This window comes from Lagopus muta, chromosome 2, assembly GCF_023343835.1.
Source record: "Lagopus muta isolate bLagMut1 chromosome 2, bLagMut1 primary, whole genome shotgun sequence".
Taxonomy (NCBI): Eukaryota; Metazoa; Chordata; class Aves; order Galliformes; family Phasianidae; genus Lagopus; species Lagopus muta.
Genome location: NC_064434.1, coordinates 40,112,353 through 40,136,991, shown reverse-complemented (window position 1 = coordinate 40,136,991; position 24,639 = coordinate 40,112,353). Strand labels below are relative to the sequence as shown.

At 34.8% G+C, this 24,639-nt stretch overlaps 1 protein-coding gene across 3 annotated transcripts in view; it reads left to right on the top strand.

Moving 5' to 3' along the window:
- ASCC3 (activating signal cointegrator 1 complex subunit 3) overlaps positions 1-24,639 on the top strand; it is a 259,113-nt gene that overhangs the window by 30,779 nt on the left and 203,695 nt on the right. For all 3 annotated transcript variants that reach the window (XM_048935766.1, XM_048935767.1, XM_048935768.1), the window contains 4 exons: positions 16,442-16,562; positions 19,054-19,261; positions 20,013-20,154; positions 20,723-20,848. In XM_048935766.1, coding sequence (XP_048791723.1) covers positions 16,442-16,562; positions 19,054-19,261; positions 20,013-20,154; positions 20,723-20,848 — 597 coding nt within the window. The remainder of the gene's footprint in view (positions 1-16,441; positions 16,563-19,053; positions 19,262-20,012; positions 20,155-20,722; positions 20,849-24,639) is intronic.

Sequence of the window (24,639 nt, the reverse complement as noted above, 5' to 3'; positions counted from 1 at the left end):
TATGTGTGTGTGTCTATATATTTATTTATTTATTCACAGTGTTGTTACTCTTGTATATGTATTTCTGAACTATAACTTCCTTTGTCAGTTTTTTGAAGATTTCTGAAAGATTATCCTGTACTCAGACTACAAGAACAAGGAACTTTCTGGTTTCTAGCTTTGATGTGATCACTTTTATATCCATACTTCATCCTTTTTAACTAGTTTATTCTTTAATGCAAAATCAAATTTTTTTTCTTCAACTAGAGATGACCTGCAATTTTAAATTTCAATTAAAATTAATGAAAGTTTGGAAGTTAAGTCCTTGGAAGGGAGTAAGATTCAAAATTTCCTTTTCAAATGGGAAATTTGAGTTATGGTAAGAGGCAGTTAGTAAAGTCAGCAGGCCTGTGGAGAACAGAATGGTAAGCAGGCCCGGAGATTTTTAAAGCTAAAAATGCTTAAATTGTTCTCTGATGTAGGGATATGAGCCAATAACTAAAAGAAACATAGCAGGAGATGATAGGGTGCTTCCCCTCACCCATCCTTGTAATAATCTTTTAAGCTGTCTTTGCAATCTACTCATACAAATCTAGTACAGCATCATCACTTCCTGGAAACTTGCACTGTTCCTTATGAATAGGAAATTTCCATATAAAGCTATTGTTAGGTGATGATTACTGTGTTAAAAAGAAAAAGGAAATAAGAAGATATTCACAACTACAGTTTCCTCAAATTTGGCAAACTTGGATGTAAATGTGTGTCTTTCCTTTTCCACTCTTGCTTCTCAGCATTAGCGCAGGGGGAAATGTCATTTTATTACTTAAGCTATTCCAATTGCTCAAACTACTCTTGATACTACGTAATGGAATTTTATGTCTTAAAAACTCTGTATTTCAGCCTGCAGTGGTGATTTTTTTTTTTTTTTTTTTTTTTTAATTCAGGTTTTAAGCTGAAGTACAGTGGACAAATCTTTCACTGTAGCTTGGAAATCTGAGGGCACATCATTCACAGTGAACTGTGACTGCTCAGTTTTGTTAATTCTGGTCAGGAAAAAAAAAGCGTAGTAGTCAATGGGTCATGTTTTTTTTTTTTTTTCTCCTAGGAGCCCTTTAGTTACCACCATTTGTGGGTTTTTTTGGTTTTTTTTTTGTGTGTGTGTGTAAAAACCTCTGTTTATGGTGTTTTGTTCATTTTTTTCTTTTTAATATTGGCTACCGAATGAATTTCTGATATGCACATTCATATTGTGTACTTCATTACTCTACAAAGTGATTTGTTGTGATAGTAGATCAAATTTTTTAAAGTCCACTGGATAATCTTTGTTACTGTCTTTGCTGTATTCCTTCGCAGTGTTGCAAGGAAAGGACATTTTGTGGAACTCTCTAAATTTCACCCTCAGCTATCATGACTTTTCAAAAAGTCCTGTAGTTCTTGAATTACTGTTGCTTCCTGTAGCTGGTGTGATCTCATCTTATTTGATCAAAGCTTCCTTCCTTGCCTCCCAAAGTTGAAGTTACAATTGAAAAGTAACTGTATATAACATTATAGTCTGACCATAACAAAGGGTGCTTTTGGAATGACTTACATTAGCTGTTGCCCTTTATTTTGGAGAATACATTTTTTTTTTTTTTTTTTTTTTTTTTTTAATTGCTCTGCTTTGAGCAGTAAGATGAATAAGTAAAAACTGAAAGGTTAGAGTGGAGTCTGGTGTGAATATATTCTGGAATGAGTCCAGCAGAGTGACAGAGAGATGAAACACTGGAGTATCTGGTGCACGAGGAGGGCTCAAAGAGCTGGGGATAGTCAGTCTGGGGATGAGAACAGTGTCATTTGGTGTTGGGTAAAGAAATTGGAGCCAGGCTTTTCTCAAGCTGAGCGGTGCAGTTGATACATTGGAAGGAAGGGGAAACCATCGAGAGGGACCTAGACAGGCTGGAGAAGTGGGCCCATGAAAACCTAATGAGGTTCAGTAAGGCCAAGTGCAGGGTGCTGCATTTGAGCTGGGGTAATCCCAGGTATTTACACAAACTGGGGGAAGATCTCCTTCAGAGCAGCCCTGCGGAGAAATACTTGGAGGTCCTGGTGGATGAAAAGCTGCACATGAGCCAGCAGTGCACACTTGCAGCCCTGAAGGCCAACTGTGTTCTGGGCTGCATTAAGAAAGGGGTGGCCAGAAGGGAGAGGGAGGTGATTGTCCCCCTCTACTCAGCTCTCGTGAGGCCCCATCTGCAGTACTGAGCCCAGGCCTGGGACCTCCACTACAGGAAGGACATGGAGCTCTCAGAGACCTCTAAGATCATCCAGTTCAAGTATATTCCTAATTTTGTATTAAGTCTTTTTGTTACTCCTGATTCAAAATGAAGTGTAAATTCTTTCTTAGCCTAATACATTTTTTTGAAGCTCAGAAACTTCTGGTTTTGTAACAGATTCCTTGTTAGTAGAATTGCTTCTTAAATAAATGGAGCAAACCTTTGGAGTACTTATATTTTAACCTTATGAGTAATTTAATGAATTATAGTGTACAGGAAATAAATAATCCTTGTATTACAAGGATTTGCAATTACATTGTCAAGTGACCTTGATTTCAGATGTGTTAAATTGGCCTCCTAAACTAAGTATTTATAAATAATGGATGTTTGTTATTCAGGGAAATTACTCATTTTGTTTCCTGAAATAAACAGGAATTTGTAATGGTCATTTTTCTCTTATGAGAAAATTAATACAGTATTAATTTATAAGACCAAATTTCTAATATCCTTTAAAAGCCTATCATTATTTATAAGAACATTTCAATTTCTTTTGGTGTGAAAGCTAAGACAGATGTAACATTGTGAAATTGCAATGAAATACAGTTCACCAAGAAAGCATGTTGTAGAGTTTAAAATGCAAACCAGCACTTACATATACTTACTATGTAAGTGATGGAAGTGCATATGTAGCTTCATACAAAATCACATTACTTGAGAATAAGACTAAGCCAGTGTACAGACTTTATTTCCTACTAGTGATTTAGTGTGCTTTTTGTCAGTAGGACACACTGCAGGCACTCTTCTCAGTATTTACTGATTTCTTGTCCACTCTGAAACACTTGCTTTCAAGTGCAGAAAGAATTTTAGCATTAATATTTTATAAGTAAAAGCTATACATTCTTGCTGTTAGTTTAAAAATAAAAAACAGTAAAGAAAAATAAGTAAACAGCTGACCTAAGAAAGATTCAATGGTTACTTCTAAGCCTGAGTTCAGGTAAATAATTCTCAGGTCTGTATTGCTCCCTGAGCAGTATGAATATGTAATTCATGTTAAGAGCTCTGACCTCTTCACAGTTCGCATTATAATAGTGACCGTAAAGAATGCTATCTCATTTCATTTGTTATGGACTTGTGTGACATTTAAGGGCTGGTTTGGAGATCGCACTTCTGGCATGCTATGCAGGCTCCAAGAGAGATGCTTTAGAGAAAAATGCTGAGCAACAAGCTTGCACTCAGTATTTGGCTAATGCTTTTTATAGGCTTGGAGTGCAAGCAGAGTTTGATTTGCACACACTGTGTGGACATTTCCCTGGCTACAAACTTAGCTTCCCCATCAGAAAAATGCAAGTTGTGAATGTATACATGTGATTTTCTTTCCTTGTATTTTTGCCTTCAAAAAGCAATTCTTTAAGCAAACTATGAAGCATCAGCTTTTTGCTGCTTGCTGGAGTGAAACTGTCAGACTTCACAATGCTTGGCTCTTACAAATATCAAACATGAATGTTCTGCCACTGGAAAGCCACTTGTCAGAAGCTTGATGCTCTGAACTACTAGTGATTGCTTTGATGCTCCAAGTTCAAATTAACCAGGAACTACAGTGAGTGGGAAAGTGGCTGACTTGATTGTCCAAAGTGCAGGAAAGAGGAAAAGTGAATATATTTTGAAAACTGAGCAAAGCTTTAAAGTGATGAATGCCGATCATTTGAGGTGTGTGATAGCAAACACAAAGCCTCAAGCATAAAATCCTAGCATCAATAAAATAACTTGGATGTTTGTTCTCCATTTGAAACAATTTTGATTTTATTACTTGTATTAGTATGTACTTAAGTTTTTATTCGTTCTTCCAAAGTGAATTCTAAAATGTTTGTATATGTACAGCTGCTATATTACATTCCAAGTCAGCAAAATAACACCAATACAAAATTTGGATTTCACTAATGTGTGTTTCTGTGTGCCTTGGGAAATCTTACCTTTGTGTTTTTATGAGACTTTCCCACGAAGGAATTTGTTATGTGAGTACAGACTCACCGGTTAACTCTCAACTGATTTTTAACTATTAACATAGTAAAATTCACTGGGTTAAACTATAGTCTTGAACAAATGATGCAGTGGATGTAGTAATAAATGCATAAGACTTTTAACAAAAAATTTCTTTTTGTTTGAAATAGAAAAGTGAGTTAGATTACAGCAATGATTTCTATGTTGTAATAACTTGGACTAAGCTAATTCTAGATAGAGCAGCTGAATACAGCTTTTTATGAGCTACCATATTCACTACTTCAGTTACTTATCTTAGGAGACAATAGATGTTCTGAAACACCTTTCAAACACGTGTGTGTATATGAATTTATAGTACACATAGTACTATCTTGTATTATTTAGCAATGTTTATTGAGGTTCAAAGCTTACTGAGATTAGGTTTGTGGAGACTACTTGTAGAAATGGCAGAAAAACGACTGAGGTTTTTTAACGTAGAAGCCATTATAAAATCTTTTCTTGCTAAGGCTAAATTTAGATTCATTAAAAAAAAAAATCACTGAAATTTGCTGAGTGAATGGATTTGCAGGAAGAATTTCTTTTTTCAGTGGCAGAATTTCCTGACATTGAAAGTAGCCAAATAAAATATCCTGACATGTCAGTTAGATTAACATTTTAAACAACACTGTAGATGCTGAAGATGTAAAGGCATCCATGTTGTATAAGCTGAACATGTGAAGAGATCTAGGTCTGTATGTTTGTATCTCATAGTAAGGAAATTAATTGTAAGCACTACCAGTCACTTTCAGTATTACAACTGTATTTCATTGCTGATCTGAGGTAGAGAATGTGTTAATAATAGGGCACCACCTGTTGGTAAGGAGAACAGTTTTTATCAGATGAATTCAACGTTGTTACATAGAAGGTGCTAAAAAATAATTGGAAATGTGTTTTCAGGAGGTGAGTAGTGTAGAACATAGCATGTGAAATAGAACTGAGGAAATGAAATGTGGAAAAAATAATTGCCAGTCTGGCTTGATGAAAAGGAGCAGCAATATAAACATACTTAGTGTGGGTGTAATGCATCAATGGACTGCGGCTTACAGGAAAAGGCACTCGGATGAAGGGGACGGCAGTAAACTGACAGCACAATACAAACGTTTTGTAAATACTGGTTGTTCTTACTAGTGAGGTGAGATCTCATCAAGAGTTTTAGTTAACTTTCAAATTATGTTGCTCTCATAGCTTTTGCAATAATAGCAATTTTCATTATTAACTAATGTGCATTGTCATCAACTCAGAACTATTAGGGCAATTGTGTGGCCTGTGTGAGATGGTCTTCAAATCCAAGACCGTAAAGTTTCATTATATTCTCAGTTAATATTATGACCCATTTGATATTTGAAAATCGTTTTGTTAATGCACTGGCTTTTTAAATACTGCACAGACAGCTTCCAGATGCTATAAATTTTCTGCTCAATTTGGATATGGGAATTCAGTTGTCTGTGAGGGTTTTAAGCAAACGTTGAGAATCAGGAGTAATTATTTCAATAAATTTTCAATATTCATTTTTATGTAGGGCATAGCTAAGACTCCTACTACTGCTTAGTAATGGAAATTGACCTGTCATGTAGTTTCTTCTATTCATGCTTATTTTTAATTGTTATTAAGCCATTTATCTTTTAATTTCATGTCCTCCCCACCCCCCATGTTGAAGTCTAAAGTGGTGGTTAAAATGTTACCTAAAAGCATTGATAGCTTGCTTATGTTGACTTCCAGAGATGTTCATCTTTTGCTCTTCAAGACTTCTTCAACCAGCCTTAATAGTGATTTTTACTAATCTACCAGTGACTATAAAGTAAGCTATTTATTTAGGAAATCTACTTAGGGTTCTTTTGTGGCTGCTCGCAAATGGCCATGAATCCCCACCTTCTATACAAGTTCAGGGTTTTGTTAGAAAATATGGAGCAAATAATATCTAGTAATTTTTTCAAGTCCCTTTGCATTTGGAACATAGTAAAGAACAGGAATAAATAATAGAATGATTTTTTAATAACTTAGATTACTACTTTCTGTTACTACTGCTGCTGTCATCTCCTCTTTTGTCCTACAAGGCTGTGAGTTTTGCCTGAGTTTTCACTGAGAACAACCTCAATTTCTTTTACTGCTGTGTTGCTTCCATTAACTGAAGTTAATTTGTTAGGTTTGTCATCTTAAAAACCATCACACAGAGGTTTAGTATAGGAATTTCTTTGCAAAGCAGAAAATAATCAAAATGCAAGCTGTCTTTCCTACAAAATATTTATTAATTAAAAATCAATAAAAGCACTAGTTCTGTTGTGAGATCACGTTATACATCACATGTAAGTTTTGGATATTATACCTTGTTGAAGTAACTTAATCTGTATTTTCCTCACTGTACCATGACCCTACAGCAGTATCTTTTAATTTTGTCTGCACATGTACTTCTGCATCTGAGTTATTTTCAGATCAACCTGTCTCACAAAATGTATTTGCTTTTAAGCGTCAAAGTGGCTCTCTCTTTTGTTCAGTAAAAGGGCATTCTTGCCCTAACAAATTAGCGTATCACAAAATTTATTCCCTGTTCATAGAGAGCAGTACCCATTATGAGAAAGTACATGCATATATGGATCACCCCTGTGGTGTTTTATCTTATCATCAAAGCTTCTAACTTGGTTTGACTCTGCCTTTTCAAGCTCCTTTTCTTTAAAATTTTATTAAATTTACTAAGATTTTTGCAAAGCTTAGGTGTCGTTATTCTTGACCATAAAGCTTATCTGTTCACCTCTGATACAGAGAAAATAATCTATTTATTTTTGTTACAGTTTTCTCCTTTTCCAGTTTCAGCCTTCTCTTTGAAATCAGTCTGAAGTATACAGCTGTGTTGATGTCTAAGAACTGCTGAAACCTCAAGGATGACATGAAACTGTCTTTTTGTAAAAACAGGGCCGTGCTGTCTCCCTTCATAAGAAACCAAAACTGAGGAATAGAGTTTTAGTGCTGTTTTTTGAGTACAGAACATACGAAATGATAAAAAAGCCGCAGTGAGAGCCAGGAGATGCTAGGGTTCATCCTGGTAGTAGTAGCTCGTTGATCTCCTTCCTGTCAGTAACTTTCCCTATCAACTCCTTTACTTTTGTAAAGTTTTGTACTGCCAGATCGCTCGTTGTATCTCTGAGGTAGCATGAGGCTTGATCTATTCATTGTAATTTTTGAATCAGCTTAAATATGTCATTAAACATAATGAGATTTACTTCTAAAGTCAGCCACCCTGTAGTTGATAGGATTTTTGCCTTTTCAGTTTCTTTTCGTGCTGAGATGCTCTTTTCAAATACAAGTAGAGACATAAGGGCTCACAAGGTCTGCAAGGCATGGTCAGATGGAGCCTGGAAGATTGAGACTTATTTTGTTAACTAGATACAAGGTTATATATTCTGCCAAATCATTTTATATATGGAAAAACAAACAAACCCAAACTGACAGTTGAGTCTTAAAATTCATGTATCTAGATTTCCTGTGGTTCTTAGTATTCCATGGTTTCAATTTTCCCATGTCCACAGCGGTGTTGCTGGCTGATAGAGTTTGTGCTGGTGCACACTGTGGTCTTTCACAGAATAAAAAGGCAAGAAGAGCGATGCCTTGGATCAATCTCCATTACAGGCTACTTACCATCTCTGAGAATTTCTATTTGTTGAATTTGGAAGTAATCAGGGGCTCAAAACCTGTTTTTCTAGTTTATTTGTGGAAAATCACATAGTGATTTTTGTAGGCTTTTTTTCCATGGAAAGCTAGGCTTAAAATTCATCTTTCCTTAACTGAAGCACTTCTTCACATCTGTAATAGCCCAAAAAGCAGTGTTTCGGGTAAAATCTTGCCTTTTTTAGCTACTTTGCAACACATTGCAAAAAAAGCACTTTGCAAGGCTGATGCTGGAAAGCAGAGCCTAGGGCTCACCAACATCAGCAGGGTTTGTGGTCTTCCACAGCACAGCCCAGAGGAAGATGGCCGGGACTGTCAAGTTTCATTGGACAATATTAAAACTGAGACTTTACTATTCTAATTGAGAGGGATCTAGATTTTGGGATTAGAGTTGCTTTTCACTCTTTGTCATCCACCTCTGTTAAGCAACATGAGATAGATGCTCAGCTTCTTGATCTATCCTTGTACATTGTGACTGTGTATTGAGGGCACAGGTAAAGGATGGCCAAGCATCTGTGTAGCATCTTTACAAATAATCATTCAGTAATTGCAAGTGAGCTTATAGTTGTTAGAAATGGCACCTGCTGCCCACTCTTTGAGAAATATCAAATGCAGTGATTAGCTAATTTTAGGATTTGGGGTTTTTTTTTTTTTTTTTTTTGAAAATTGATAAATAGCTGATCCCAGAATACGTCTGAAGATAGATACTAGCTTAAGGAATCCTATAACAGCAGGCATTTCTACACAGAAATTGGTCTTCAGGGTGTGCTTTTTAAAAGGGAAGTCAGTAGTCTGACATTTATAGTTTTTCAACAGATATTTTAGAATTATGCTGTCGCAAGTTATGCTATTTTTTATGTAAGAATATTTAGGAGATATCTATAACAAGAACAAAAAGGAAATTATATAAATAAGATGACTGTTTTAGGCCAATTTAGGTGTACTGAAATATTGACAATTTGATAGTATCTTTTCTTTTGGAAACAAATAAAAAAAAAAAATTACCATTCTTTTTCCCTGTAGTTCATCTATTTCAGTATTTTAACTTTAGATTTCAGTTTGATTTTAAAAAAAAAAATCTCATACTCCTAATGCCTGGTACCTGTAGTCTGTGAAATTTCCACATTCTGATATTCCTTCTGGATTTTTTCTTTCTTGCATTTCTACAAGTGTGTAGTTGAAGTGAAATTGTATTTTGTTTTTTGGAAATCTGTGAAATACAGAAATAAGAGGGTAATGCTAATGTACTAAAAAGAGACTTATTGCAAAGAACAATTGGTTGTGTATTTATTACCACTTGTAAATTGTATTGCTGGTCTAAAAATGTCTAATGTGTAAGACCACCTTTCTAGCACCTCTTGTTGCTCTGCAAGTTTATTAACAAAAAAAGTAACCAGAAGTTGAATGTTATGCAAGAATTTATTATCAGTGCATTATCTTTGCACATATCTTTCCCAAAGTCAGTGTTATATAAAGAAAATATTTTCTGGGACTTTTTGAATTCCCTCTCACCTCACAGAAGGACAGAAATGAAGCAGATGCCCTTGAGTGGGAGATAATTTCATTTACACACGAAGTTCACAGTTCTCTACCTCACATTTGAGGTCAGTGTAGGGAGATGATTATTCTAAGACCTCTTCTAAATTGTAGCTTGTAAAATTGTGATGTGAATATTACTTTTAATATTACAATAGTTAAAATTTTGTAGCTGTTTTAAGCTAAGTTCAACAGTACGGATGGACTTTTTATGGCTGAGCCTGACCCAGAAATAATTTCCTTTGTATGTATCATTGGGATTCAGCTATTAGGCGCTCTGGTGGATAGACTGCTTTCTGCAGATCTGCTGTCTGCAGAAAAGTCTCGTTGCCTTTTCTACATAACCAGCATGTACTCAGTAAAAATTATTAGCATGGGGACCATGCCTCACCATTAATGCAATGTGACACATCTTGTCTTCTGGTTCCTAGATTGATTACTTATCACACTTTCTTACAGATATTAAGACTGCACATAAAATCAAAATTTAAAAAATCATTCAAACGAATGTAAGTGACCATATATCACATCATCCGTGTATTCATGGTCACTGAGTAGTAGCTGAAGTCATCTGGTACTTTTATTGAAGACATTCAGGGTTGCCTTTTGGGCACATTGTGTTACTGCTTCAAGGGATGTAATAGCTTGGCTGAGATTCAAGAAAGTGCTGACTAACACACAGCCTCTCCAACTGTTGGCTGCTGTCTAGTTTGCCTCAGAATATCTTAATAAAAAGGTAGCTGAGAATATTTGCTAAATTCCTTTGCCTCCACTCAGGATCTAGCATATTGACATTTCATGCCAGAATAATGTATAATAATGTATATAATGTGATGTGGTAGCAAGTACATGAACTACAGAGTTATACCGCTTTGTGCCACTTCCTCTCAGAGCCATACAAAGTTTTCCAAACAAGATTATACAGAGCTCTTTTTCTTACTGTGCTGAGCTGAAAGGCTTACGTTCTGAGTATCTGCAATCTGAGACCTGCACTCAACCTTTTTTAATTTTTTTTTTAATAGCTTGCAATGTTACTTGGTATTTAATCTTATTTTCTGCAGTCATCCTAAATTATTAACAGCATTCAGGTAATGGGTTTAAAATGCCAGAAACATGTCTTTTTTGTCCCCTTGTTGGGATTAGCGATTGAGATAAGCAGAGGAAGTGAATTTATTAGAAATAATTATAAGACTAGGAAAGGGTTGAAAATATCTAAGAGAACTTGCTGTTACTTTAGTAAGTTCTTCATTAAAAGATGCCATTATGCTGTCATCAAAATAGTCCCCAGCTTTACTGTTCTTCTAAGATTTATTATTTCTAGTTGGCATTTGAATGCTACAAATTTTATCCTGTGGGCAACTAGATTGGAGATGACCCTGCTATAACTCCTGGCTTTGACTAATGGAGAGTGTTTCATTTGGAACAAAACATAATAATTAGCTTCTTAAACTGTATAAATTGTAAGGACTGGATCATAGTTCTTTTTATTCTCCAGTCTCATTCTAGAATCAAATGTTGTGTCTAAAATTCTTTTCTTAACAGTAATCTCTCTTGAGAGGCAAGCAGCAGGAATATTCAGCATTTTCAGTTGATGTCTGTAACTAATTTTTTCGTTCTTTCATGATGAGATGTAAGTTCAGTACTATGAATGATTTTAACAGCAAGAATAAAATGAGCCTGTTCTATGGGAGAGTCTTTGTGGCTTTTTTTTAATATAATTCATTGTAAACACTTATCTTTCTTCTGTATTTCTGGGTGTGAATATGTTCTAGGCAGAGCATAAGGAAATAACAGTTAACTGTGACAGAACAATGAACGGATCACAATTCAATAAATTAATGTTTCTCAGCCCTCAAAAAAGCCAATAAACCCCCTAAATGCTTACCCTCTGCAGTTTGAGAGCAGCTCCTAACATTAAAGAGCTAGAAAGCTGAGATGGCAAGCCTCCCTAAGGAAGAAAGAAAAGAAACTGTCAGGGCCCAAACCAGTGTTGAGCCAGACCTCAGTCACAGTAGCCTGTCCATTTGCTGTCTTTCTTTTTGCTACAGAATGTATAATTTTTGAACTAATCAATGTCTATTAATATCTAAGGTGCGGGAGGCAAAAGGTCAAAAGCACAGAAGAAAAAGTGTTCAGCTCATATATAAGCATGTTCACTATGCAAGGACCAAACACAGATTACTGTTATTTTGTGTGTTGAGAAGACCATACACCAGAAACATGGATGAGCGAATGTGGGGAAGCCTGGAGGACAAGAGTTATGATCCTTTATTTAAGTACTACAAATGGAATGAATAGAAAGTTCAAAGTTTTTGTGTGTTTCCTGTAAAAATAGAATGTATCACAAATTAACTGAGTAATGTAACTGCAAAAAGATATAAAAATGTTGTGAATAAATGTATTAATGCAGTGCAGAAAGGAAAGTGTATTGGTAGCAATACACTACACAGTTTCTTTTGAAGCATAAAGCATGAATGTCCAACCATTTGGCTTGCCTGAGCTGCCCTGAATGAAGAGGAAATATCTTGGACACATATAAAATATTATAATATAGTTAATGTATATAAATAACAAAGCTTATTCTTCTAATTTTTGTATTGCAACATGAAAACCAACAAAAACATAATTGGACCTTGTTTTGGTGAAACTAATGCATCAGTATCTGGTTTGATGGCACTGATTGCAATTCTTAGTGAGTTCTCAAGAGTGCTCATAAGAGGTTTTTTTTTAGAAATTTCATTCTTTCTGTGCTTTATCCTTGAGAATAGTTGTTCACAAAAGTGCGTACTGCTAAAAAGCAATGGCATGAATAAGACATGATTGTGAAGTAAAGGAGAACTTTCTCTTTTGCAGATATTGTATTTATGTTGTCTGGAAAGTGAAGTTACAAATAGAGGGAAAAAAAATCTCTTTTTTTTAATCTTGAAACCTATTTTCTAAATCTTTTATGAAAGTGGAAGACAAGGCTGCTTGTTTGTCACTGTTCACAGGACTGTGTTTAGCAAATGTATCAAAATCCATGAACTTTTGTCATATCTTGACACAGCAATGTGTACTGTACCTGTCCCATCTCGTGATTTCAGCCCAGACAGTGCCAATGGCGCACTGATGTTTGGTTGTTGCTGAATGATGGGTGCATGCCTGGGGCTGAGCTGGGCTACACAGTGAGGAAGAGCTGCTGCCGTGATGGCATAGGGCAGGTGGTAGCCACAGGATAGGCTGGGGTGGGCTGCATGCAGCCCATGGGAGATGGATTGAGCATGCCTTCCCATATGGTCATCCATATGCTGGATGTTGTGTTGAGGGACATGGTTTAGTGGGAGCTATTGGGAATAGGTGAACGGTTGGACTGGGTGATCTTTTAGGTCTTTTCCAACCTTAGTGATTCTATGATTCTATGATTCTATATGTATGGGGAAGTTTTCCTTTTCTATAGTGAGTATTAGGAATTTCTGTGCCGCTTACACTAGATATTTGTCGAGAGAATCAGTGCATTCGGAAGGAAGTTCTTCATCACTTCAAGGATTCACAGCTTTCTTAAACTTTGTTTATAGAAAAATCTGTTTTTCTTTGACCATTGCTCATAGCATTTGATTATTTATGGAAATGTTCCATAGAGTTGCAGGGCAGGTATCCTAAATTCTGTCACAAGAAATGAATGCTTTGTGTGTTAGAAAACTGCATTTCCATGAAAGCTTTTTATTTTTATTTTGTAAATGAATACTGCAAAGCAACTATAATAAGCAGTCATTTAGCATTGTGTCTCCATTTGAACATGCTAATTTGGGGATTGTGTTAACATTCACTAAGCACTATTGGTATAGTGAATTTTTCTGTTTTGCAGCTGGTTTAGCCATTCCAGTCTGACAATAAACGTTACGTATACCATAAAAATAAATAAATAAATATATAAAACTAGCGTAGAAAAGTGGGGGTCTAGCAAAAGGGCATTTTGTTTCTTAAACATGTACCTGCTGTGATGGTTCTTTTCTCCTACTAGGTACAAGATAGTTTTAAATCAACAGAGCTCCTAGTTTTCTCTTTTCTGCTCTTTGATTTAGACAGTCAATCTGTCGCTATGAAGTATAAGAGCTTTGCAGTGTAAGATTGATAGTAGTAGTGAGGTTACTTTGCACAAACTTTTACACCTCTTTCCCTCTTGAGTAAGATAAACTGTGTTGGTTTTTTTTAAACTCATGTTTACTCATTAGACTTTGATCAAGATTACTTGTGTAGTGTGACTATTAAAAAAGAAGGCAAATTCTGTGTTTTATCTGAAGATGCCAGACTTTACATTCACTTGATTGAAGTTGGATCCAAGCAGTAGTGTTTGTTTCCTCTCCAGCTCATAAATCAATTTTCATGAGTTACCTTGTGGTTCAGTTGTTGTTTAGATCTTTAATGGTGACTATCGTCATAGAAGTTCACGTTGTTTTTTCCTTAGTTAATTACTGGGAATAAGATTTAAAGACTTCAGCGAGTCAGAAGTTTTTCTGAAATGGCAGAAAGTCTTTTGAATGGACTTTGACTGACGTGTTATTGAAAGTCTAAGCAAATGAGAAGATAGAGAACTGCACTTTGAAACAACAGGATTCTGTGCCAGTTCTTAATACCTTAAATAGCAAGCAGTGATTTACTCCCTATTTACTCCCTATATGAATACACCTGGTGATTAGTAAAATATTGGCCTCGCAGACTAGTCCTCAAGTTCAGTTATTTCTGCTCTTTGCTGTTTCTTTCTTCCATTGTCACCATTTCTACCATCAGTGGTAGATGGTGACAGATGTGTAACTTAATTGCCACGTCCTAGCACTTACCCTTACCTCCTGTTTTAGTTCTTTATGATTGTTTCCTACCTGTGTTCTCTGGCAAGTTCCCAGTGGGTGTGAGAGACAATTTACCAATCAGTTAGAACAGGTCATTGTTGCTGGTCTTCTATATTGTTTCCCTTCTTCTTTCTGTCTTGGACAATGATCTGTTTCACTTATTTGTTTAAAACGTTCTCAAAGCCTCTCTCCTTGCTAGATTACAAAGTAATCTAGTAAAAGGTAGTAAAAGGCTTGCTAGATTACAAAGACTGTCCTCAAACTGCTGTAGCAAATTAATACTGCATTCTGTTCATAAATCACAAAGGCAAAATAAAGTGATTTTTATATAATATTGCAGGGATTGTCATGTATAGTACCATGAGTTTGATTCTGTTTGACCGGTGAGCTGTCTGGAGACTAGGATATGTCTTTTTATCCCTAGTGAACTAGGGGCTCAAAAAGAGAGAACTGAAATGAAATGAGAAATGCTTTCTTATGGTAGCATCTGCCTCTGGCTGGCCCTGAAGTAAAATGTGGCCTTGTATCTTTAGTGCTTCTTTGTGCCATTCTACTATTCTGACCAGTTCAAATAGCTTTGATATGGATGTTTTTTGAGTGTATATGGAAAAATAGGTGTGGAAGGAGGCTTTCTTCTTCTAAAACTATCTCCTGTATGCCAATTTAAAAAATAAATAAAAAAAAAAAGCACACTTTCTGGTGGATCCTTTTCTAGTTTGTTTTAAGTCATAGAGATGCTTTGGAGTCCTCTACAGAAGATCTATAATGAGTATTTTAGGAATAATGTATTGCTTGACTTTTTTTATTGTTATGATTTTTATTTATTTATTGTCAAATTGGTAAGTCTGAATATACCTTGTGTGTGCTTCCTTGAATATTTCAGCTCAGATCTGGATGAATTTCCCTGTCCCGATCATATTCTGTAATTGGCAAAACAGTAGCAAAACTTGTATTTAGTCCTTCTACCATGAAGCTTTTTCAAACTCTTGCTGTGTTTTAAATTAATTTTCCTTCTGCCATACACATTTATACTTACAAAATACTTGCTCTTCAAATTTACCAATACTAGTTTGCTGCTTTCTTTTTTGATGTATAAACAAAGCCCTCTTACATCTTTATCTGAAGCTGACTAAAATGTAGCAGTAAAGTGACAGAGAATAGTTATGTAAAAGACAAGAATTAATGATGATTGTTAGAGAAGGCTGGATAGAAGGAAATCCATTATAGTTTGAGATCCTTGTCAACAAAATTGATGTCTAGCCAGCAGCTTAATGTCCTGTATTTTTGTACTGTTACTTTTATCTGAATGTAGGATTTTCTATTTGGCCAAATTTAATGAATTCTTTTTATAATTTTTTTTCCAGACTGCTTCTTCAGTTATCAATAGGTGGTTACTTTAATAAAAGAAATGCACAAGTTAATAAATGTCATGGTCTATGCAAACACTGACACCACTGTACTGTTTGGCACACCTGGTATTTTTCTATGAAACCCAGTGCATTAGGAGTAACACTTTTTTACCTCTTTACTATTAAATGGCAACTTGTTTTTTGAAGTACAGATTCTAAAATGGGAAGATTCACAGGTCTAAAATGAAGATTCACAGATCTGCTGCTCTTGACACTGTTCAAAATTTTGCAGATATATAAGAAGCAACATAACGCTATTTCCCAGAGGGTGGTAATCGGAGGTGGCCACAGCAAAACTGTCTAAGGACCTAGCAAATTAAATACAGGATAGAAAGCAAGCCCTTTCTTCTTTGCATGATAGGAGCAGAAATATTTGAGTCCTACAGTGCCAAAGTTTTACTCTTTCATAAAATGATACATGAAAATACATTATAAATGTAAGAAAATTGCATAAAGTTTAGTCTTGAGAAGAGTTAAATTTTATACAGGAATCTCAAAAAAAAAAAAAAAGATATTCTTTAATACAGAAAATCAACAGATTAAGTCTTTTCAGCTGAAAACTATTCTTTTTTTGTTACAGAGAACTTAGATGATTGCTAGCAGTGATGGCTTTTGGGTTGAATTAGTTGGAGTTGAAAGTCTTTAAACTCATTGTTAACATCCAGTAACAGGGATGGAAATTCTGCAGCTTTATTTTTAATTTTATGCTAATTTGGACAATGTCTTGTGACTTTCTTTGTAGTTATTTGAACTGCTAGGCCCTGAGGGCTTTGAACTTATAGAGAAGCTCCTACAGAAGAGATCTGTGATTGTGGAAAGATCTTTGGCTTGTCAAAATGATAACAAGTTCCAGGCTTTGCAAGGTAAGCAACAATTAAACTGTTGTTCCAAAAAAAACCTCGTTGGTAATGGTGGGGTGTTTATATCAGAGTAAATGAGTGCATGTTGCATATTGACATTTCAAGTGTATATAGGCATGTATAATTTTTAAATAACTGTACTGACAGTTGCATCTATTCCAGTGCAATACTATGACAACAAGTTGATAGTCAGTTATTCCTCATCTGCTATACTATCCACCTCAGAGATATCATCACATAAACATCTTAGGGAGAAAAAACACAGTAGCAACCACTTCTGGAAAAAAATATAGTTAAACCAAAGGATGGATATATGAAAGGAATAAAGGAGTTCAAGTTTTATACTCTGATTTTGTTTTTATAAGATTAATAGCACACACAGAGTATTAGTTTTAAAATGTTCTACAAATGGCTGCTTAAAAACAAGCGTTCCCATTTTCTGTCCTGACAAAAAGTAAATCTGACTGAATAGATTGTGACTTGGGGTAAATCTTGCAAAGGTGAAGCATCATGAATCTACTGTGTGTTCACAATGCATGAAAAAAAAAGATAGTTAAAGCTGATACTGCTGGACTCTTGTATCCTCACAATAATTTCAAAATGCAAATAAACCATAATTTGTCCATCTTAAATACAATGTTATTTAGGCAAATGTTTGGAAGTTCACCTTCTGCTGTACTGATGATTTGTCTAAACTCATCAGAAAAAAAACAAGTTTTATTTGCTAGTGATTTCAAAGCAGAAACTATGAGTATAACAAGATTTTGTTCTTGGTGGAATTTTTTTGCCTTCTAAAATAATCACAAGAAAAAAATAATATACATCGGAAACTAAACTATTATAGACTTTCTGCAATGTGAAAATTTTTACGAAAGTATTTTTTTATTTAATAAAATTGTTTTGGAAACTATTGTAAATTTATTCTTCAGTATGTCATCCATAGACATTTCTGCTAGAATGTAGAGGAAGAATATTTTCAGTATTGCACTTTCAAGAAGATTTTTCCACTGATGGCCTAGCTTTTCTTTCACTGTAGTAAAGAAGTCAGTAATGTTTGAGTATCTTCTCTGAGGCTGAAGATGCTCTGTCCCAAGTTCAGTTTGTTTATTTTAATAGGGCTCTCTTCTTTTCATTTGATTGAAGTGTAATCCCTAATGGGCACTGAAGTCTCAGCTCCCAGAAACTGGGTGGGGAAGGGAGCCATTTGGATTTGGAAAAACAGTCAACTTTGAGCTCTGTGTGTCTTGAGGCACAAGGCAAGGCAGTGTGCATATACTGATTGTTTATAGCATGACTATTATAAAAATTCCACTGCTATAAAGGTGATTGTTGTGCTTATCAGACAAATAAAGTAGCCCTAGCGTGTTATGTCTGAGTTAAATTTAGGCAGAAAATTGAATCCATTGTTATCCCCTTTAAATACGAGACAGAGAGAGTTAATGCTATTGCTGTGGGCATTCTGACAGTTTGTTAGATTTTTTTTCAACAATATCTAACAAGTTGTAGGCACTTTATTCAGTATGCGTGCTAGAGAAGTACAATTTTCACTGTTACTGTTGGTAAAATATATATATATATGTATCAGTGGCACAAATTCTTTAAAATGTCACTCAAGTGAGTTTATTTGATAAAAAGAAGTATTCAATTTTCAGCTTCAGGGGTAGACTGCAGCTGTACATTCGGAATAACTGAGTACGCTATATTCAGTCAAGCCTCTATAAGCTAATAATCTGTTTGCAGAATTTTGAAGTCAGATGTTTAAAAATACTGATACAGTTAAAAACAAACAAAAAGAATCCATCCATTACATATAGAAGACTTGATTATGTCTTTAAGTTTGAAGTAAATAACAATAAAGGCATTGGAAAAACAGATGTGATTGAGCTTTATAGAGTTCCTTGAATTTTTTGTGTGCTATAACTGTTCAGTTGTGTACTGTAACTGTTTAATCCTACTGCTTTTCTGCATAAAAGGAAGGAGTCCTTGTGGCTGTACAGAATAAGATTTCTTAGTTGTTCAAGGAAATTAAGCTGTTGGTATGCTTTCAATGCAATCATGTTATATAGTAAATACACAGTAAATGCTAGGTAAAGAGGCTGGGTTTTTTTTAAAAAAAAAAAAGAAAAAGAAACCTATGTTTAGTCTACATGCATAATCTTTTTACTTAGCAGTGTATGCACATAAGGTGACAAATAAGTGACTTTCCAGTGTTGATGAAATTATCGTAAATCCCAGAAAGGGAGCCCCTCCTTTTGCTGCTAGTTTGCAGTATTCCCCCTCTTGCTTTGGGACTAAGAATTTTTCTTGTATGGTGACTTAAAGTGTCCTGCCTTCAAGTGATGAGCTGTTACTACTTATGGATTCTTAAGACCAACTTCTGCATAATTAAGTAAGGCTAGGCCTTTTAAAAATACATATATTTAGAAGAAAACTGGGCAACAAAAATGGTGGAATCCAGTACTTAGGAAGATGCACATATGTTTTGATGTTACAGAGCAGTGCAAGAAGTTTATAGGTGAAAATACTAAACCCAATTATGGCTGTCAAGTTACAATTCAGTCTGAACAAGAAAAGCTGTTAATGAAACAGTATCGTCGTGAAGAAAAACGAAATGCCAGAAGAGAAAAACAAGCTGGGGAAGATGGAGAAGTATCTGGGGAAGGACTTACATCCTTTGATCCCAAAGAGCTGAGAATGCAAAGGTAATAAATGCCAAAAGTTGAAAAATGCTTGTGTTGTAATTCCTATTTCAACCCATCATAAATGTTTATTTTCTTTTAGTTTGCTTTGTGGATGTGGTGATTCTGACTTCGTCATGTTTTATTACAAGTGTGGAATTTGTTTAATACGAAAACCTAATTTTCAGGAAAAGACAGCAGTGATCTGCTTAATTAGAATCTTCTTGGTCTTATCTATGTGGGTTGGAGATGCAGATTGGAGGGGCAGGCTATCTTTCTTACTTTCTGTATGCACACTTCTTACTTAAGATTTATGAACTCTGTATTAAATCTATCAAAACTATCCTTTATTTTTCTTCTCCAGATTAATGGGTACTATTTTCCATGTTATCAACTAAAGGTAGCAGGAAGAATAAGGGAGGATAAGAATAAGAAGCAAATAAGGTGTTGCATTTCATATTGAGAAGAATATAGTGGTACTGGTATTTAACTATGAATACTTGTTGCTATATTATGTAAAAAGATGCAAAGCTGCATTAGTTTAGGGAGCCAGCCTTGCAGTGATTGTATTGATTTTTATTTAACAAGTGTGCTATAAGGACATCGTTTAACTAATGCCAGTGAATAACACAGTAAAATTCCATTGTTAATAATTTTATACAATGCTTTTTTTCCTTACTTTTCCCTAACTCTTGCTCTGACTTTAATGTACCATGCCCAGCTTTTGTGATAACTGCCTACAATAAGCAGAATTGCTGCTATTTTATGTTTACAGGGAACTAGCACTTTTGAATGCCCGAAGTATGCCTATCCTAGGTAGACAGAAAGAGGTGGACTTTGAAAGAATTCATTATCCACATGTTTATGATTCCCGAGCTGAAGCTATGAAAACATCAGCATTCATTGGAGGTGCAAAGGTACGTGTTTGATGCATGGCCCTTCTACAGCAATACAACTATCCCCATGAGCAAAGTGCAGCAAGTTTCCCTTTGTTCTCTGGGAGGTTCCCCTATTAATGAGAATCCTATGCATCAAGCTGTGCTTCTTCACGTAGTATTTTCAATACTCACATATTTTGTTTTTATTTTGACCCTAAAAGAAATAAATTCATTCATATTTATAGTACAGATTATTTTTATTTGTAGAGTCACTTAAGTCATTAAAATACTGTTTTTCTCCTTCTAGATTTTGTGAACCATTGAATTGACTTTATGAAATTTCAATTCTTGAAATGTAATAAAGTGGAGTTATCTTTTATTTTTCTTTTTTTTTAATCCTTTTGAAGCCATTTTATGAGAAGTAAAACTGATTATTTTCCATTTAGGAGGTTCTATGCTATCTATAAAATGAATCAAAGAGAATTGCTTTTATTTGGGATTCCTTTTTTAAGACGGAAAGTAATGAAATATTGTTTGAAGTGGCCTAAAAGTAATTAAATTTTCTGTTTTCATATTTTCAATTAATTTTCTTGTAATACTGTTTTAGGTGTTCTTACCAGAATCAGTTCAGAGAGAAAACAACAAAATGTATGAAGAGGTGAAAATCCCCCATAGTGAACCAATGCCTATTGGCATTGAAGAGAAAATTGTTTATGTTAAAGACTTTGATGAGGTGAGTAAAGCAGCCGAGAGACACAAAATTAATTTTTATTTTGCTATTAAAAAAAATTAGGAGAAAACATTACCACTTAATAATGTGGTTTTTAATGTGCAAATGTAGCCATTAAATTTCATCACTGATTTTGAGTATATTTGTTGGTGGATGTTGCTTAGTTCATGACGAATCTGATCACGGAAATTCCTTCACTAAACTGCTACTTTGTGAGCTGCAGTTCTCAGTTCCTTTGTCATTACCTATTCAGTTATCTGTGGTTTAGAGCTGTGACTTGAATCACTAAAATGCTCCTTAAAAAATAAAGTGAGTCTGGGCTTCTTTCTCTTCTTTCTGTTGACTTCTGAAGACTGGCTAGTGACTGCTCTGCACTGTTGTGCAGATTAGTCTTATAGCATGATGCTGGTGCATAATAATGAGTATACTGTGTACTGTACAGGGTGCAAAACCTTCCAGAATACTGCTCTGGAGTAGGAAAAAGGCTGCATTATTAATTTTAAAAAAAAAATTAATAAAAAAAGAAAAACAGCAATAAATGTGGCTTAGTATTCACAGTCTAGAACCAGCAGTATTCTGTCACATGTACTTGCTTGCTTTTCATTGTGTGTATCAAATCAGTTAAAGAATGGAATGTCTGCTCCTGATTTCAGTGTGGACACCAAGAGCAAGCCGTATGTGCATGTGAAGAAATCTGTTTCTTAGTTCTTCAGTGGCATACAGCATGAAAAAATGCTTTTCCCTGTAGGAAAACAGGAAATGAGAATATAAATCTACTTCAGTTACCCAGAGCATTTTATTGAGGTTTTAGTAAGGATTGTCTTACCCTGATTTAACTCTTTGAAAACAGAGGACAGTTTAATTTTAAAATCAGAATCTATTATTTCGTGCTTGGGTGACAGTACCTACTGCCATGTTATGAAGTGACTGACAGCTTAACCAGATAGAAAAGTTGAGCCACAGCAGTTGTAAAATATGACATTTCATATGACAATTTTCAACATGACAGCTTTTTGCAATGAAATGTCTCTCCTTTAAGCACAGGTCCAAATATTACCTATTAACCTATAAAATTTTGCTAAAAGTACCAATATTTTGAGACACAGTAACTTGCCAGAAAAATATAGATCTGATAGAAGATAAAATATCTAAAAGAAATAGTTTACTGATACATACATATGTAGTGTTATGGAATGCATCAATTATGCAGATTTTATAAATCTTTCATGACCTTTTAGGCTTTGTATCATCAAGAGGTATACTTTTCAGTTTTAAAGTGAAATTCTGAAATAGAAACAATCTTTATATCCATGACTCCTACTTACTAGATATCTAACAAGTTGTCAGCAGCAAAGAATTTTGTATGTGTGATACTTAGGCATTTAAACATAGGCATATTTCAGCAGAGTGATGATGCTTCTTAGATTTGACTTATGGCAAGTTTTTTTTTTTTAACTGCTGGTGTGCATTCTTTTTTAGAGGAGGGAATCATAGAATCATTTAGGCTAGAAAAGACCCATAGGCTCATCAAGTCCAACACAAGCCTACAGTCACAGATTATAGCACTCAACACAGTGGTATTATAAAGGAGCCTACTTTTTGGTTTGAAAATTTCAAGTGCTAACTGCACGAATTTAAGGTTAAAAACCTGAACTGCATTTATTGAATCTATTTTCCCAGAGGATTGAAAAGAACTAAATCTGGCTGTGAAGTGTTTATTTATGCAAGAATTTAGTCTCGTAGGAGCTTTACTTTTTAGTCCTTATATTTTCTTTTGCATAGGAGTGATTTTAAATATTATATGTGTATTTCTCTTCAATTGTGGTTTTGGTCACAGGTGTTAAGGTGCAGTCTTTGACTATGTAATATTTACATAGGTAAATGTTCTGTTTAAATTCAATCTTCAAAGTTCTTAAGTATAGATCTGAGATCATGATAAGGAGTTCATTTATATTTTGACCTTTTAAGCAAAAGCTAAACCTCTGGATCATGCAGTAATCTTCATTTAAAATATCTTAAGTATTGATTTAAATTATTTGTATTTCTGTTACTTTGGTTGACATAAACATTGGCTGAGAACATAAATATATACCTTAAATAACAATTTTAACAAATCATGTTAACAAAAGTGTAGATTCATTTTTTTGGCACAAATGTGGGGCAAAATGGCAAAACAGAATCAACACTGAAGAGGGAAAAAGTATCTCAAACTAAAGCGAGCCTCAGTTGGAAGCTCTTATTTGTACCTTGGCAGTGTAATCAGGACACACTTTGAGCTCCACTCCAGAATAAATAATGTATTTTCATTAAAATATTATATTTAGGTTCAGTAAAGCATTATCTGAATCATTATGGATAGATTGGCTATGATAGGGATAGTAAGGTAAAGCTCATGATTTAAACTGGCAAAATCCAAATTCTTTCTGATGCTTAATCTCATAATGTAGTGATTGCAAATGTGAAATGAGATGGCCAACCTTTCACGATTTATTGTCTATAAAAGCACAATGTACCATCTGTCATAAACTGCTGACATTAGCAGCAGTTTTAATACCCCTACCACTCTGTGCTTCAGTTTGTACTGCCCTTCCTCCTGCCATAGTCTAATTCCATAGGTGTCATCTCATTTTCTTTCTTTCCTATGCCTGTTGAGTGGAAGATGCTGTGCTGCTGCTCAGGAGCATCTATGTTGTCAGTGGAAGTGAGGTGCCTGCATCCCACAGGAGGAGTTGCACAGAGAAGGAAAGCGTACTTGCTTTATTCCAAGGCAGCAAATCCCATCTCCAACTCAATTTGCAGATAATTATTATTATTGGCATTTACTGGTATTTGGAGAGCTGTGTTTTCACCACAGTACAAGCACAAGTGGCTTGTAACTAGCTAGTTGGTCACATGTTTGGTCTGAAGAATTACTGTATTGCTGCTTACAAAAGGGGCATGTTAGCTAGGTTGTTTCAGTAACAAGAATGTGAAAAAACAGAGCAAGTGCAAGCTTAAATGTATGAGCCTTTGGCTGCTTGACATGCAGCTTGACTATTACTGAAATATAGTTTTGTACTTACAATAAAGTTGGTTTTGCACCAGACTTTTTGCCAAATAAATGTACTTCTGAAGTCATAAACTCAGGTCAGGGAAAGTTCTTCTTCAAGACTGTGAAAACAGATTTTACCTAACAAATTGCTTTTGGTGAAAAATGACTTCAGGTTTTTACCTAAAGTGGGTTTCAGGATTTATTTCTTTGTTTCATGCCATAGCCATTTCCTTCTACTAACATGTAAGATTTTTTTCCCCTCTCCGTTATATGAAGGAATTATTACAAAATCAATATTCCCTTTTTCTCCTATAATGTTTTCTTGCTTTTTGAATTGTACAAACAGAGCCACTGAATCAAAGTGTAGATGCTGTTGCATAAATTACATTTTTCACATCCTGAGTATTTGAACATTTATTCTACAGTTGATCTCAGGGTATATTTCATTTGCATATTATCCAAATAGCAATTGACTGTTGGAATGATTAGTTTAAAAAATATTTCTAATATTATTGAAATTTTGTCATTTATCCAATGAAAGCATAATAGGAAATTGCTCCAAAGAAAGCCTTCAAGTTCTACAAATATTATTCCCAACTTAAAAATAAAAAAAATAAAAATCTTTATGCAATGTTTAAAAGAGCTGTTAATAAAACTATTTGATAGAGGAAATTCTCAGCTACAAAACACTATTTTTGAACAGTCACTACTGCTAGCTATGCTTGTAGAAATCTGAACCAATGGTGGTGACTGAAACACACCA